Genomic DNA, 17,990 nt, shown 5'->3' with positions numbered 1-17,990 from the left:
TGCAACTTTTGCAAGCAAACAACTGTCTGGAAAGTTAGTTAATCTGTTTGTTAACATGTCAGCCATATTTTTGTGGATATCTGATGTGACATTACCCAGGGCAGTTTACATTCTGTAAATCAGTCCTTATCAGAAGCTGTGCACTTGCCAGTAGGGGGCGGTCTATTAATAGTTTGAAAGAGACTCTCATACAGCAGACCCTGGTGGAACGCATTGGAGACCTAATAGAGGCCCTGATCTGTCAGTATGAAGGATTTACAGACTGAGATTCCTTAGCAAAACAGCACTAACCAGAGTCCATTAGAGGCCACTGTAACGCTTAGACAGAGGCACCGGCGAGTGAAATGAGTGCAGGCGTCTGTGTGTGAGCTGATGTATGTTTTCGTTTAATATCTTGTGCACTTTTGCGTGTGTGCATGAGAGCGTTTGCTGGACGTTGGCTTGTTTTCCTGGGCTAAAGTTAGCTGCGGCGTAGGGGGATTCCATCTGGAGAGAGCTCAGAGGCCACCACTGCAATGTGAAACCTCCCTGCTCCCCTGGCCTGGCAGTTACGCTTCACACACACACACCCGCACACATCCTTCCATGTACATACAAGGAACTACACGTGCTCTATTCATTTTTCTTTTCTTTTCTTGTACAGTAAGGTACAATACTGAGTGAATATTTTATAAGGGACACTAACAAATACCCAAATATCTCATAATCACTTGCACCTTGTACAGAGTCACAGAGAGCAGCATTCCATATGGAACTGAACTTGATTCAATGTGTTCCATATAGAAATGTTCTTTGTTCTGTCATGCTGAATAAATTGCATGCATCAATTTGTTAATGTAAACACAGACAAAACCATCCCAATAAACAGACAATAAATAGACACTAATTGACATATGATTCATTAAAAATGTTTCTTAATTGCATCCAAGTTGTGTATTTATGATAAAATATTGTAGAAATGAATACATGCATGCATTATATCTAATAAATTGACAGAATCAAACTAACTTTTAGTCAGACGTGCCATACTGACTTTATAATAGTAATGAAAAACACAGAAAAACAACCTCAACTCAATTGTGCCTGATTAATTGACTCTCATTAATTCTTTTGCAATCAGGCTGCCGCTTGCTTAAAGAGCAGACCATTTACACTGTGGAGTGTAGCGTATATGTGAGCAAAGACCCTAATGTGCCTGGAAATCATGAAATCAGAATCCACTCAAAATACTGTGAAATTCAGCAGTGTTTACATTTTCATATTTCCCTCTCAGGTTATTGAACTGCTGAAAATGAATTGGTTGTACGGATTCCAATGTGAATGGCCAGAACCCAAGATATAGGAGAGATACTTTATCTTCATTTGTATGTTCATTTGCACTCAACCAAACAGCATGAGTCTTGAAAGAAATCAGATTTAAAGTTCTGAAAAGTTCCAAGAGTGCCCCTTTCTAAGAAACACGCTCAGTAATTTGTCGGCCCTTTCACGAGCATTGCGTTAGTAATGCCCAGTTCAGCGGAACAAGGGTTCTCATGAAATATTAAAAGTGCGGTGAAACATCAAACTGTTGTCAGGCACTTCCTGCTTTCAATAGAGGCCTCTTCAGGAGACCAGCTGAGGAGTGTGTGTGTGTGTGTGTGTGTGCTAACCTGAGAGCATAGGAGAAGGTGGTCGGACAGGTGTGTGTGCTGCAGGGCATAACCTGTTTTTGTGTGAGTAAGAATAACACAGTGAACCAGAAGGAAACTTTCTTCACAGCAGTTTGTGTGTTGTTCCATTCACCAATGTGAAAGTAGCAAGAAAAGAGTACAAGTGCACTAATAAACGTATAACTCTAATCAGACCATCGCACAGCAAATCCTTATTCAGACGTATTTTACCAATCCGCCCATTTTTTCACTCTTTATATAGTGTATCTATATCAGGTCAACATTTTTTGCTATATTTGTTTGGAGTTCCAGTCAACATTTCATAGGAAATAATTCACAAATAACCCAGCTCCCCCATGACCCTGACTTGACAAAACGGATTTGGGAAAAGGGAGGATATATGAGCCTTTGGAATGAATACACTGCAGTGGTGATATTAATCAGATCCCATTACCAGGATGTGCCCACCTCATTGGACCATCTCCAATACAGATGCTGCCTTGGAAAAGATGTTGGAAAATTTTCATGGCACAATAGCGGCAACATTTTTTTCCAAAGTGTCAAGAGTGAAAAGTCCAGAAAAAAACAAACGTGATGTTTTCTAATATTCCGAGTTCTACAGACCATTTCTACCACAGACAAGTTAATTATAACATGATCACTTTAATTTGGATGGTTTAGACCAGACCAACAATGACCCAAGCTTAATACTTTTGTGATTTCAATCTTTGAAGAACTTTGAACCGATTAAGAAACTTAGAGAAAAGTTTTAATGTCAACTAGAACCCCTCCTCTGGTTCTCAAGCCCTCGATTTACAACGCAAATGCCGCCATTCACATCCAAAAGAGAACAGGACCTTCGCTCGGATGGAAAACCCGGGGCCAGTAACACGGCAAATCGAGATTTGAGAACGAGCACTGAAAAAGGTTGCTTGGAAACTGTTGATTGTTTGGCACACATGCCTGGTGACACTTCTCGGGAGAGCCTCTGGAATCATGTGCTGATAGCCCGGTGTGGAGCGGTGAAAGATTGATGGCGATGAGAAACACAAGCCCCCAAGACAAACAGCAGGCTCGAACTAGTCCGGCTAGATGTGTTTTTACTAAACGCACACTACTTCAACCACCCCCCCACCCCCCCGCACCCGGCACACCCCTCCCCTTCCGCACAATAATGAAACAGCTTGTAAGGATCCCTACAGGCGCTGTCGTCAAATTACGATGCTGGAGGAATCTCAGAGCACACGTACTCCACCGCCGTGTGCCCTGGAGCGCACGTGACAGGCCGCGTCAGCATCTGGGCTAAAGAGCAGAACGCACTGCAGCCTGTGGCGTGTGCTGAAAAGTGCCAGATGCGTAGGCCGGGACGGTTTCGGCTGGTTGCAAAATGCCTCAGGGTGGGAATCCGGCGGGAAGGGTCAAGTGATCTCACTTGAGCAGCCCTAAGGTAAACAAGGGTCGGTGTTGACACCAACAGGCCAGCGCGTTGTCACACACACCCACTTATTCCCCCAGCAGAGGACAGCCGAGCAAGCTGTTGTGGTTGTCGCACGACGTTGTTCACAAAAGCAATCGGCACACAAATGGAACCTGAGAGGGTCTGCAATTAGGAGTAATTAAATTACGGGGGAGGGAGGGTTGCCTTAAAACAGACCCAACAAGAATTTAGACAAAGAACCTTCCTACTGCACTTCTAGATTAACCAAGAGATGCTACTTTGTGGACCACATCCATGAAACTTGTAGTTGGTTGACGTGCTTCAAGAAATGGCGTTTTTAGGATTTTAAAAAAGCCACTTGTGCTTGGTTTTTGGAGCCTTCAACCAAATTAGGGTCCAGACAATATGAGGAGAAAAAAAAGTTTTGTTCTGCCCCAGGGCCTGTTGTCACGAACAGAACATTTCACTCTGATGAATGAAACGCAAGGCAAACTTGAAAGTCCTGACGAATTTGAAGTCCACATAATATAATGAAAGCGTCAACAGATCAAAGCGTGACGCAACACTCAAAAGAGTTACATAGTGCCTGTTATTAAAAAAATGTAATATATATTGTTACATTTTTATAATATAAAAATGTAACTATATATAATCCACACACACACACACACACACACACACACACATATATATATATATATATATATATATATATATATATATGGATCTGTGATTTTCTGTGTATTTCCGTTCGTTTGTGTTTTATGTCTCCTAAGAAAGACTTCTCTTCCTCTGACGCCCCGCCCCAACAACAAAGTCAGGGCCAATCAGGAGCCGCACAACAACCGTGACGTCACCGAACACGCCTTTTCCTCCTGAAGGAGGGGGCGAGACGGGAGTTCGCCAGAAGGATCTGGACTCATTATTTCACAGTGGCCGAGGACAGCAGCAGGACCGCCGCCGCCGCCAAGCGCTCCGCTCGGAGACTCAAGCCGAAACGGTTTAGGAGGTTTTGGACGTTCTCTGGTGAATAGGTGAGCCTGAAGGAAGTGCGTTTCCGTCGGCCGACTTTTCGTGCTTTATTCAGTAAGAAATAAGAAGTGATTGGGGAGCGGTCGTCAGGTGAAGTTATCTGCGTGAAGTCGAGCGTCCCCACATCGAACACGTGGGGAAATGTGTGAACGTCACGAGACCCTGGCGGCCACGAAGCCCGGTGACGGGTGGGTCCCGGTAAACAAAGTCTCGCAAGTTGTCGCCGCCTCTAGAAACCCTCGCAGGGCCTCGAACACGGGACAGGCGGCGGGCAAGTGGCCTCGAGTGACCGCGGCCCGTCTCGTCGTGGCGACAAAACGCCACGACGTGGCCCGGACGCGACGTCTCGACAAAGACGCCTCACGGGGCCGAAAAACAGAAGTGCGCTCCGAGTTAGCCAGCTAGCATGCCCGCCCGAGACAATGGGGCGCTGGTGTCGCCGCGGCGACTCGAACCGCGTCGCCTTTTCCTCGCTCCGCGGCGTTATTGTCACCGTGTCGCGTCGCCGCGGGGTTTATTTTAATTCCCACCGCCGCGTCTGGCGTGGAGGCCGCTGTCCGTCTGACAGGATGTGGTGCCTCTTTGTCTAGTTTCCTGCCTGGCTGCTCCAGCGCCGTGATTCCCGGGGAACGGGAGGTCATTTTACCAGTTTTCCCGATGCCGATCGACGCGACACATTTTTCGCGATAAGTGTCAGATTAGGTTGGGCTCGGGAGACCGCATGATAATTCCCCGGTGCGAGTCAGAACATGACGCTCTTATCTTTGTTCATTAGTATGGGTATTAATTTGGTGAATTGGAGGCTGTTGCACAGGAAGTTCCGCCGGTGACGCGGCGGTTTGTTGTCTGTATTCGGCGCTGGGCCGCGGGTTGTGGAGTCTGTGCTTTAAATGGCCGCAGGTCGATGGGGGCGGTAAACACGCTCTGAAAATAACCCCGGTAGACACGGCAGCTCCGTGGCGCTCGGCCAGGTCGCCGTCTGCGTGGTCTGTAGTTGTTTTTGTGTGGGTTTTTTTTTTTTTTTTTTGTGTCCTTGTCGGGGTTTTAGTCGCCACGTCGATCCCGGCCGAACGCTGGCCTTGTGCAGACTCGTCCGACCTCTTCGGCGGCCCGCAGCGGCGTGCTGGTAATGTTGCGTCATGTGGAGTCTGTAATCATCGGCAAGCGTCGGCGGTATCTGCTGGTACCTGGAAAGGGCCGGGTATGAACAGTTTGTACTCTGCGTGGGTATAAATAGTCCTGGTGGGAACCTGGAGAGCGAGGTGTCATCTGGGTCCCCCTGCCGGATATTCCACAGCAGTCCCCGAGTTATGTGCCGGGCTAGAAATGTCCAGGCCCGAGTTTTATCTGCCCGCAATGGTGGCCTCGCGGGCAGATTCTTTACATTTACGGCATTTGGCAGACGCCCTTATCCAGAGCGACTTACAACGTGCTTCCATGTTACCATCGATGAAGAGATCAATTCTGGTTCACTAGGACCCCCAAGATTCGTTGCCGGTTCGGATCCCGAACCGTCCTGTCCCCGGATCTATATGGATTGGTGTTTTTTTGCCGTTTCATATGTCACTGTTGTTTGAACTTGGCTTTTCTAACTCCCAGGTCAGGTCCGTGATCAGCTATGGCCCAGGAGACAAATCAGACTGCGGCGCCCATGCTTTGCGCCACTGGTTGTGGTTTCTACGGCAACCCCAGGACCAATGGCATGTGCTCCGTCTGCTATAAGGAGCATCTAACGCGACAGCAAAGCAGCGACCGCCTGAGTCCACTAGGTAAGCAACTTTTTTTATAGTGCCGAAAAAGTTCTGTTCATCAGTTGATTGTGGACCACATCAAACTTGTCTGAAAAATACACAGATTGCAGATATTTGCATATCTTGAGCTGTGTAATTTGGGTGGTTGTGGTGCTGCAGGTTTGTTAGCTTTATATATATATATATATTTAGCTTTAAAGTGCACTGAAAATGTCTTGGCTGACAGCTATTTGTTCTGTTCCAGGAACAGCCAGCAGTGCTTCTTCAGATGCGTCAGTCATCCAGAGGCTAGAGTCTACTCTAAACAAAGTAGAACCATCCCCGGCACCTAGCACGGACACGATGGCAGAGTAAGAGCTTTTTGCATTTCCGCCATGGTTTTGAGTCATTTTGTGCAGGCTTTTTTTAATGATTGTGTGATATCCCCGAAGTACTGCATGGCTTGAACTTGTCTGATCTAGTTTTTGCTCTTTCTTTTCCCTGCTCTGTTTCTCTGTCCCACTTTACTCACCTTTTTTCGGCCTGTTCAGAAGTATCCCAGCAGCCTCGTTGCCTGTGACGCAGCAAATGACTGAAATGAGCATTTCCCGGGAGGATAGGGCTACTGCTCCTAAATCAGAAACTGCAGAGCCAGGTAGCTACAGCTCTTCTCTCTCATGCTGCTTGTCAACTTATCTCATCTGTGTTAACTTGTTTACATTTTTAAAATAGTACACTCCACGTTGGTCAGATGGTCATTCAAACCCCCAGTTTACTGATTGGTCCCTTGCTCTGTCCCCAGTCGTCACCCAGCCCACCTCCTCCTCTAGCCTTGACTGCAGCGCTGACGGTGCTAAAGCCCCAGAAGCCCCCAAACCCAAGAAGAATAGATGCTTTATGTGCCGCAAGAGGGTGGGACTGACAGGTGAGCTCACGCTTTGATGTTTTGAATAAGAAGCACTAATTCTCATTACCAGACTTATTTATGGTTATATATATTTTCCCCTTTTACGTCCCATTTGCTCTAGGTTTTGACTGCCGGTGTGGGAATCTTTTCTGTGGCCTGCATCGATACTCAGACAAGCACAACTGTACATACGATTACAAGGCTGAGGCTGCTGCCAAGATCCGCAAGGAGAACCCTGTAGTTGTTGCTGATAAGATCCAGAGAATATAAGCTTTTTTTCTTCTTCTTCAGTGAAGCGGCCCTTGTGTGAACTGTGACCCGAACACTGGTGCAAGTGGCGAATGGACTCATTTTCCCCCCCCAGTAATCTTGAGGGACTGATGCAGGAATGATCATTTTTAAGTATTCGTTTTGTTCCTTCTGTCTCTGGTGTGTCTGTTTTCATTATTTAAATATGTATGTCTAGGGCTGTAGACATTCAGGAAAATCAAGCATACAGATTTCTCCCCAACCTTCAAAAGGAGTGATGGAAGATGGGTTTTGTGCCAAAGTTAGGCATGGATGAAAGCAGTTTTTTTTTTTTTTTTTTTTTTTTTTTTTTTTTTTTCCCCTCCTCCCCCAAACGCCTGCCTGTTTTTGATTTTTCTCCATTTAACAGGCCTTTCTCTCCGTTTCCTTTTACTTTGTATGTATGAGGATGTGATTTCCTTTCCTCTTTGCTAAAGTGAGCCAGTGGGAGCTACACTGCAGTGTTGAATTTCAAGCTTCCTGATAAGTTTCGTTTGAATGTGAAGATGCTACTTACTGTGACAACGCAACTCCCATTATCACTTCGAACAGACGAAGGGAGTCGGAATGCCTGTGTTTACCAGTTAAGTGTTCAGTGCTGGCGTCTCATGTGTTATCAGGCTGTTGCCAGAAAATCACACTTTGTTTTTTTTTTTCCTGTTAATTACCACCGTTTCTGTTTCGTTCGAGTGACACCTTGACAAAAGGAAAACACAAAGGAATGTGCATAGGATGTCACCCGCTGGAATTCGTTTGGGTCTTTGTGAAGCCTGGGAATGTGGAGAACTTCAGTTATGCTTCATCATAAAGAACCTATTGTGAAAAATTTTAACTGCTAATATTAAGTCATACTTTGAATATGTGGGTTGGTACGGTATGTAATCTTGTTTGTGTGAATGGTGTTTTTTGTTTTTTTAAATATCTTGACCTGGAGTAATTCTTTTAAAAAGTGCTACTTCTCTTGTTTCGTGTGTGTGACTGCAGGGTTGTTTTATGGCTACAGACTTTTTGAAACAGGGAGGATAATGAGGATTTAGGTTTTTGAGTGAACGAGTGTGTATTTTGTACATAATCCCTTTTGTTCTTCTCTTTAGGGATGAAAGCTTCTGCTTAAAAAGAATAACTATGTATCTGTTTGACTTGATATATCAACTGTTATGCAAATTTGTACAAAGAGGAAAATCCCTACCATGTCCATATTTTATGTATTGCATATGATCCTGTTATCTGGCATTAAAAATAGTGTCTTGTAAATAAAACTAATGTACAGAGAAATATCACACTGAGTCACTGTGTTGCTGACAGATTGTTGCGGCTGGTCTCAAAGTGACTCTTCAGTTGCGGTGAGCATACACCCACCTGTCACAGGCCCCAGGTCGCACTGTGGCTGATCCTGTTGCCGTGGCAGCTGCTCTGGCTGGGTGTGAAATGTAGACCCTGTGCCTGCCCCGGAGGTGGAAAACATGTGAGGAGGGGCTTTTACATGAACAACATGACACTGACCTAGGAACAACTGGAGGCGTGTGAGGGAGGGCAACAGGTGCAACGCAGAAAAGGGTCCCGCAGGCGTCCTGCCGCCTGTTGGACGTCCTGTGCCACATGTTGTGTGTGTGTGTGAGATCCTTTTGCATCTGTGTCTCTAAATGTCACCGGCCGGTTTCTGTCTGAGTCAGGCTGGGGAGGGGGGAGGAGTAAACGAGGTTAAGCTGGACCAGTGACATCAGAGTGACGGCCTGTGACAGATGTTGTGTGCAGATGAATGGGATGGGACGGGGGTGGAGTAAACTACAGAGGCGATTGCGCCCAGTGAGCACCAACAGGCCGACCTTGTGACTTCCAGGGCTGAGTAACAGCTTCACTGAGAAGAATTGTTCCAGGAAAGATAAAGGTGATGGGCTTTTTGGAGATTAGATTCAAATAGATTAAAGGTAAACATTTGACACTCTATGTTGAGTGTTTGCAAAGTTGCTCTTCTTTGAACTTTTTTTTTAATTAGTGATTGGTGCAGACCCATAATCGGAAGGTTGCCGGTTTGAATCCCGAAGCACCGTTCATTCACTGCTCCCCGGGCGCCTGTCATGGCTGCCCACTGCTTACCAAGGGTGATGGTTAAAAGCAGAGGACACATTTCATTGTGTCACCGTGTGCTGTGCTGCAGTGTATCACAATGGCAATCACTTTCACAATTTGTTTACATTTTTGGACGTTAAATGCCGACAGTATTTACACCTTAGTACTTATACCTTCGATACTGTCCAAAATGGATCATTTTCTTTTTTTTTTTACGCACAATTCAATTGTAGTGTGAGTGTTGTGTAGTGGCGGGGCACTGTGGCGCTCGGAAGGAAGAGGAATCACATGGGCCGGTGAGGTCAGAGGAGGCCGGGTTTTCACCCACACGTCACCAAGGCTTTCAGGGAACACGAACGGATTACAGCCACCTGGGTTTAACTTGAACTGTGACCCCCCGCTTGCCCCAAACCAGACCAGCTACGCACCCTTTTACTGAGGAATTCACACCGTCTCCAATCAAAACACCCGCTCCGGGCGGGGCCTGTTCTTTACCCTTCAAAACTGTACCTTCCTCTGGAACTATGTGGTTTAGGCCCCTCACGTGTTTTAAGGAAAGCGACAGGTTGAACCAGCTAACATGTCGAAAGACACGATCTCCTCCTGAAGATGTTGTTTTACTTCCCTCCTTTGTGTTTTGGCTGAAGTCATGGAATCTCAGCAGCCTTGAAGGTGGTGCCAACGGAAAGACGAGAGGAGGTCAACACCGCACAGATTAGGGCAAGACGGGATTACATCAGATCTTCATTCACACGAGAGGAAAGAGATTTCTGCACTTTGGGCATCTTCACCACAAAGTGTTGCCAGCATGATTCACATTGATTCACATGCTGATTCAGATACCAGTCAGCTTGTGTCCCTCAATCAGCATGAATTATATCGTCTGGTTCGCATTGGAGAAAATTCATGTGAACTTTAACCTTTTAGTAATGTGTCCGTGTTTGGTGCCTTTGACTGTTCAGCATTTAAAGTTTTTTTTTTTTTTTTTTTTTTAAACAGCTAAATGCAGTCAAAGATCTCCTGGCCTGAGTCAGCGTTTCAGGCGGGGACGGGAGGAAGAGGAGACATGCCCGTGACGTCACGGTCTGCTTCCGTGAAACACACGTAACCCCGCCCTCTTTATCCAATCCCCGCCCCCTCACATGGGCCGTACTCATGCGGGCCTGCATCGTGCTTTCTTTTCTATCCTTCGCCTCACCGGCATTGCGACTTATTATACGTTTTCTCATTTTCATGTCGCGTTATTATCAGGCATATGGCTTTTGCATTCCCTGCTAAAATAAATAAATGAATGCAATTCCCATTACGATCCTGAGGTTTTGGAACGTCGATATTCCTTGTTCTGGACCCTTAACATTCACCCTGTTTCTTCTCACACAGACAAATTCGGATCACAGTTCGGATCACTCCAAGCAATAACTGTGGAGTTGCAAGGCTGCTCGTCGGTACACTGGGTTAATTGTTGAAATTCATCCATGGATGAAGATAATTACTTTTGTTTTCCATCCCAAAATGCTTGTCTGGCTATGAGCACAGTGGATAATTGTTCAGAGCGATTGAATTAGTAAGCAGTGGACCAGCGGTTCCCAACCCTGGTCCTGGAGGGACGTCTGGCAAAGAGTGAAAGTGATTGTCATTGTGCAACACAGCAGCACACTGTGACACAACAAAATGTGCCCTCTGCTTGTAACCATCACCCTTTTTCATTATTTTGTGTGAAATTGCATGTTTTATCTTAATAAAGGCCTGCAAAAAAGCGACACCTCCATCTTGTGGTGTCCAAATGCAAATGCACTGCATATAAACATGACGACTTCAGATCCACGTTTTACAGCCGTTCTAGCTACTGTACACAGTTACTTATTACTTTCTTATATTAAAAAAATTCTGCTTTATGGCAATCATGACTCAGGGTAATGACTGCAGATGTGGGCGTGGTGTCAGCTGGCTGCATCACAAATGAGTAATGAAAGAATCTCAAAGTGCATTTCACCTGTCACGTGTCACGTGCAGGTGGGACAGGTGAAGGAGACACAAAGGACTAAACAAGGCAACAAAGGAGCCGCGCTCTTTCTGGCTTTAATAAGCATTATTAAGCATTAAGTCTCTTTTACAAAAATACATCTGAGTATACAGTTAGTCAAGTTTTATCTTTAACAGTCCAACAAAATGATGTTTGTACTGAATACAATTCATATGTGCTGCTTTATCATGAACATGTTGCATTGTTAAAACAAAACCATAAGCCAAACAAAACACTGTGGAAAGAACCACATAAAGCAATTGAATTAACAGCAGATCAAGATTTTAAAGGACTAAAAAGGGCACAGCAGCAGTGAGCTGGATGGTGAGGGCATGAGAAACAGGAATTTCAACAGGATTTTCATCTGCCGCTGACATATTGTGTTTATATGAATGCCATCTTGTCAATGTTAAAAAAGCGGAATGTTCATTTCAATAAGATGTTTAAATCAACACTGAAAATTTCGAACGTGTTAAGACGTGTTGTCAAATGGCACCACCCTCCTACCAGCAACATACACTTCCACAATGTTGCGATCATCACCTGAAGAGAACAAATGTTTCAGGGCATCAAACCATCTAAAATAAGCACAAAACTGACAGATGTTTCATAAGAAGAGGAAAAAGAAAGAAGAAGAAAACTACTAACTCACCCAAATTCAGGAACTTCTCCAAAATGACCTGAAATAAAAAAAAAAATTATTAATTGATCTTGCATAAAAATGGGAGTTGAAGGCATATATGACTGTACTCTTACCTTTGGGTCTTCTTCATTGCAGATGTCTATGGGCCCATCAGGGACACTCACGTTCACTAGCAGAGCATCAAAGTTCTTCCCCACAGCAAAGTTTCCTATTTGGTCATCCAGTGAAAGTGCTGAGGATAATTAAATAAAACAGCGTTTTTAGCTAACTGAGCTATGTAATATTTTGCCCCAAAATTTGCCTAATTCAAATCAGTGACTGACATTTGTTTCATTTCCTGGAACAGTAGTCATGTGCCCTAACTTCTTTTTTAGGGAGTGGTTGTTCCCCATTTCTATAAACCCGTGTGTTTTATAATACTTCAGAATTGCCAGGCATTACTGCATGCAGTTTCTAACGGTCGTAGAACTTTGAACTATGAATCAGCAAGTATTTCCTACGTATTCAGGGTGCATTAATGCATTGATCAGAAATCACATGTAAAAGATTACAGGCTGGCATAAGTCTGGCATGCGTCATTTTGGCAGCACCCTATTAAATCATTATTAGTTGGACGTCTACAGCGGGGTCGGCACTGTTAGGACTTTGGCTCGTTTTCTGCACCTTGGCTTCCTCCCAGTGTGGCCAGTCTAAAGACCTCCTGGAAGGTTAAGGTCTGGTGCTTGGGGTCCAGGATGGTCAGAGCTTTGGATGTGTCGATTGCTCTTCGGATGGCATCTAGCATGGATGGTGCATATCCTCCAGCAACATCTGTAAAGATTGGTGTAGGCCAACAAATGCTTCTTATATATCCAAACTCATTACACATCATAGTATTAGTCTACACAGCAATAAAATTGCATCAAACATCATTACCTGTACCAAGACCAATCTTCACTTTATGTTTCATAACTCTGGAGACATCCAGCATGCCACTGCACAGCCTGAATACCGCAACATGAAAATGCTAATAAGAAATTAATTAAGTGTTTAACCACATTTAATTGCTTAAATTCGAAGCGTCAAGGCTGGCGGGAAGACTCACGAGATGTTACTGTTGGGACAGTGAGCGATGGAAGCTCCAGTCTTATGGAAAATCTCAAGCTCTTTATCACTCAGGTAGCAAGCATGAGCCATTACAGTCTGAAAAACAAAACCACCACTATGTTTGGCAGATGTTATATCCATTAAGACGACATATACAGGAATGGGGCTGCTGGGATGTATTGAGCATTAAAATGAAATATGGACTTTTGCAATCAACATTTCTTTGTTTTGAATCTATAAATACAGAGACTGCCACAACAAACAGGATTCATTTTCAGACGTGGCTCCCATGACACCTTCACAGTGGGTTCCCAGTAGGGCACCTGAACCACAATGTAACTGAAGGCCTGGTGCAACCTAATAGGCTTTAGACTATATGCCCATCTAGTTTATTTGACTAATCATTCAGTACGTCACAGCGTCACGGCACGCTTTAGAGGACACATTTGCGGGTGTGTTCAGATTGAGTCAGACTGACAAGAATACAGATATAATACAAAATCTAGAGAGGGCTGGAAACAACAAGTATACCCAAAGTATCCAAAGTATACCATAATTTCAAATGATCATTTTATCTATCTAACACTTCAGAAAGACATTTTACTGTCTTTTAAGGTAAAGACAAAACCAAGCAATCTTTTATTTGTGTAGGAGAACCTGGCAGAGCGTATCTCAATTGGACTCATTCATAGACTTTAAACCTTGGACTGTAGCTACAGTTTTGTTTAACAAGCCTGGTGTAACAGGATAAAGAGAAAGCATGAAGCAGACTTCACAAATGTCTCTGGTGTTACATGATCCCACCTCCCGTCTACGAATCACTGAGAAGCAATGGCTTTATAACTAATCTAATTCATTAATAACCAGCCCTTTGATTGTGGTAGCAGGATTGAGACACAGATGGATAGTTAAACAGTAGCAGTGAAATCCAACTAACCTTCCTGGAGAGAAGACCGTGTTTCAGGTAGACATCTGTATAGGACTTGCAGTCAGGAAAAAGCTGCTGCACCAGATTCACTTCATCCCTGTTTTCACTAATGTGACTCTGTTCATGATATAAAAAAACTAAACTGAAAATACAGATATCGCCAGTATGAAAATAAATGGAAGCTAAAAACAGATGATGCTGCTGGAAAAAAGTGCCCCATGCTAGGGATGGAGCTTTAAGAACACCAGGAAACATCTCATTTCAATATTTGCATTAAGCTAATTATTATTACTATGTGAACACAAAGGGCACCAATCTGAAAGATCTAGGCAAGATCTAAGTGAAGTGATACACAGCAGCACAGCACACAGTGACATGGCGAAATGTGTCCTCTGCTTTTAAAAATCACCCTTGGTGAGCAGCCATGACACGACAGTGGGGGACGGTACTTTGCTCAGTGGCACCTTGGCAGATCGGGATTCGAACCGGCAACCTTCTGATTACGGGGCCGCTTCCTTAACTGCTAGGCCACCACTGCCCCTGCTCTGGTTTCAGTGCTGGATTCAGTGCTGGGAGAAATTGTGTTAACATGCCAGCGTAGACTATGGGTCGAGCTGTTACGGAAATCAACCAAAATCAGTTTACATTAAATACAAGAAATAATGTTTGTCTTTTTTTTTTACAACATTTTGAAACAATAAATAAGACTTAACTGACTGAATTTTTTACTTTTATTGATAATGTTAAAGTATGCAGACATTCTTTGTTTTCAAGTTCAAATACAAGAACAAATGATAGTGCAACAACAACAACAAGAATAGATTTGAGGGGGAGCCTCATTCTACCTGGACGTGGATGTCGTTGTTCTTTGCTGTCTTTCCTAAAAATTCAAGTAGTGGCGAGGTGCAGGACGGGGCAAAGCGCGGTGTTATAATGGGACTAACAAGAGGATACTGTAGAAAAAAGATATACATTTTATACATTATATGTATATATTAATGTTTCAAAATGACACCAGATGATCAATCTATTCATCAGATCATTATTATACCTATATTAATATAATATATATCAATTTAATTTACCCCTTTTCCCAGAAGCTGAGTGATAAACCTGAAACAAAGAACATTTACATTTACATTTACAGCATTTATCAGACGATTTACAGTCAGTAGTTACAGGGACAGTCCCCCCCTGGAGACACTCAGGGTTAAGTGTCTTGCTCAGGGACACAATGATAGTAAGTGGGGTTTGAACCTGGGTCTTCTGGTTCATAGGCGAGTGTGTTACCCACTAGGCCATTACCAAAGAAAATCGAGCAATCAGTGCAATTATTACAATGCAGTTATTGACTTATAATTGCTTCCCAATTCCAGAAAGTGACAAATAAGCTCAAACTACTGACCCCACCTTGAGATTCTTTCTCTTACTTTCGCTTTCGCTTACTGAAGAAGTCTGGCATGCAAAACCAGTTGAGACATGAAAAGTTGCATGATTCAGAAGTTCACTCTGTTCTAATGGTGCAGTTTCCTTAAAATTGGCAAATTGTTTGCAACGGTTTGATTCATTGAGCAAACGTTATTATAATGGCAGTTTACCAATGTTTGTTATCATTATTATATATTATATAATACCATGGACTATGGACTATTCCAAGTGTTTAAAAGTAAATTTGCATAAATGGATTTGACTATCCAACAGTAAACATGATTAATTAATTGCCAAATATTTAGATTAGAATTATAATGAATTATTGAACTGCACATTTTCAATGAAATATTGACATTAAATATGACATAAAACTTACTTGTCTGTTTCTCTCATAGACTCCTCTGTACTCTCCTTGTAATAACTGGCACCATCATTTCGATCCATGCACACTTTGCCTACCAGGGCGCGCTGCCCAACCCTATCTGCCAAGAACAAAGAAATATTTTGTGAATCTTCCTGAAGTTAGCAGAATATTAATAATACCACTTTTTAAAAAATATATTTTTTAATATATATATTAAAAACCGTTATGACTACTGAATAGCCAGAAAAGCAAATAATTGTGTTAACTGTAAATTTGTTAGGTTTAACTATAATTTAATATGTTTGTGTTTAAAAATCCAATAAATCTTGTTTCCATTTCCATTCACACTCTTACACCCATGGCCAATCCAGAATCACCAATCCGCCGAGTGTAACTGCCTTTGGTGGTGGGAGGACACTGAAGAACCCAGATTTGATCCTACGACCTGGCTGCACCACCGTGTAGCCCATTTTTTATTATCATTAAAAAATGTTATTGCTAAATATCCAAATCATCACATAAGATATTTTGAAGACGTTTCTGTAGCTGAAACGTCATCTTTCCTTCATAGCCGTCATGGGAAAGACTGAATGTAGAGATGATTAAGAATATAGAAATTTCACTCAATAATAAGATCATGACATTCATTAAGGTGTAATTACCTGCAATTTCAGCTAGCAACAGGGTGGTCTCGGTATATATGGTGGCAAAGTAGCAGGCAGTGGTGGTGCCATTTCGGAGAGTTCTTCTCTGTAACAAATCAAGTCACGTTCAGTAAGCTTTATAAGACACTGTGCAGCATGGGACATAACCAAAGCGTCTCTAGTCTGTTGACGTGGGTCTTCGAAGGCCTGGCCAACTCACCACAACTTGGGAGTAAATTTTCTTTGCAAACTCTGGATCTTCGAACTGCGCCTCGACAGGAAACGTGTACGTGTTGAGCCACTCCAGGAGCGGGAGGTCGAGTGCCGTGCCCGTGAAGCTGTACTGCGATGCGTGGATGTGCGCGTCAACCATCCCCGGCATGAAGAACTCACTGGGGGGAACCATGACAGAGTCAATGTCACGGGCGTGGCCTGATGAGGGTCCACGCCCCGGATACTCACTGCTTTCCGAGCTGTTTCACATCCGCAGCGTTAAATCCCACTTCCTGGGAGACTCTTTGCACATCTTCTCCTGTCTTGATGAAGACAATCTTACAAGAAATTAAAAAAAAAAACAATGAGTCACAAATTTCATATTAGTCAGAGTAAAATCTATTGAATGTCATGTTGCAAAAATCCGATTTTAAGTACTTGAAATGTATGCTATAATATTGCTATTCTTTTTTTTTAATGAATTTGAAATATTATTCGTATTATTATTAGCAGTCGTGGTAGTAGTAAAATATGTACAATAAAATCGCAGAGAAAGCATCAGTTCGCGCATTTCGTCCATTTCTGTATTTCCGCATCGTGTGACCAAACACCACAAGTGAAACACTATGAGGAATATTAGGAAATATTATTCATTTTTTAAACCGGCGATCCGCTTTCTGGTCCGAGTTCCGCAGGTGCAGAAGCGAAATATGACGCTGCTGTACGAGGGTTCGATCCTCGATCCAAATGGATGATAAATGGCGCGTAGAAGTAAAATTTAAAAGCGTGGAATGTACACGCTGTGACACCGGTAGCACGTACACTTTAAATATAAAATAAAAAGAAATTTAAGGCAAAGCATTTCAAGTTCAAGAGAACCTAAAACGCGACTCTCTGATTGCATAATAATAATTATTCTTTATTATAAGAATTCAGGATTACGCATAAAACCAGGCATCTAATGACAATAGATTAACACGGTTATCATGTCACTATAAATGATGTATAAACGTCTATACACAATAAACCACGAACCTTTCCTTCATGGTCCACACCTACAGCAGTGTCCTCCAGGACCTGGACGGCCTCGTTGCATGTCGAGTGCACGAATGTCCCCCAGAACACGGACTTGAGCGAAGTGCCGGTGTCGCTGCTCGGCCCCATGCCCGAAGAGTCGCCTGTCGCCGGGCACGTCCGTCGCTTATATCCGCGCCCGTAGTCCAGCCTCTGTGGGCGGACACCTGAGCCCAGGACATGGGGTCACTCCGGGGGACTCCGCTGCCGCCGGGTCCGGGGTCCACGGGAACGCCCGAGAAAATGTGACCCGTTATCAGCATCAGGGGGGAATTCAAGGATTTCAATTCGGAATATTATAATGTGAAGTCCGGAAGAAGACTCTCCTGTGGGTGTTGCAAGTGACACTCCCTGAAATATGGTTATGTAGGAGGCAAAGTTTCAAAGGGCACAGCATATATATAAATATATATATATAAATATATAAATTCATCATAACTGCTGAAATCCTCAAAATATGCATTTACAAT

At 43.5% G+C, this 17,990-nt stretch overlaps 2 protein-coding genes across 2 annotated transcripts; one reads left to right on the top strand and one right to left on the bottom strand.

The window, feature by feature from the left end:
- The first annotated feature begins 3,968 nt into the window (after positions 1-3,968).
- On the top strand, positions 3,969-8,324 carry zfand5a (zinc finger, AN1-type domain 5a). The gene is made up of 6 exons (XM_028996062.1): positions 3,969-4,121; positions 5,719-5,888; positions 6,115-6,220; positions 6,401-6,504; positions 6,652-6,774; positions 6,878-8,324. Exons 2-6 carry the CDS (start codon positions 5,738-5,740, stop codon positions 7,024-7,026), a joined length of 633 nt encoding a protein of 210 aa, XP_028851895.1. The 5' UTR covers positions 3,969-4,121; positions 5,719-5,737; the 3' UTR covers positions 7,027-8,324.
- A 2,852-nt stretch (positions 8,325-11,176) lies between these two features.
- gda (guanine deaminase) lies at positions 11,177-17,638 on the bottom strand. The gene is made up of 14 exons (XM_028996282.1): positions 17,482-17,638; positions 16,696-16,784; positions 16,454-16,625; positions 16,252-16,339; positions 15,602-15,707; positions 14,880-14,907; positions 14,640-14,747; positions 13,804-13,911; positions 12,865-12,962; positions 12,696-12,763; positions 12,444-12,590; positions 11,894-12,012; positions 11,790-11,817; positions 11,177-11,680 (listed from the first exon to the last, which is right to left on the bottom strand). Exons 1-14 carry the CDS (start codon positions 17,608-17,610, stop codon positions 11,610-11,612), a joined length of 1,359 nt encoding a protein of 452 aa, XP_028852115.1. The 5' UTR covers positions 17,611-17,638; the 3' UTR covers positions 11,177-11,609.
- Between the last annotated feature and the right edge of the window lie 352 nt (positions 17,639-17,990).

This window comes from Denticeps clupeoides, chromosome 11 (assembly GCF_900700375.1).
Source record: "Denticeps clupeoides chromosome 11, fDenClu1.1, whole genome shotgun sequence".
NCBI classification, from domain to species: Eukaryota; Metazoa; Chordata; class Actinopteri; order Clupeiformes; family Denticipitidae; genus Denticeps; species Denticeps clupeoides.
Note: the sequence above shows the minus strand (reverse complement) of the source record. Positions and strands in the feature narration are given on the sequence as shown.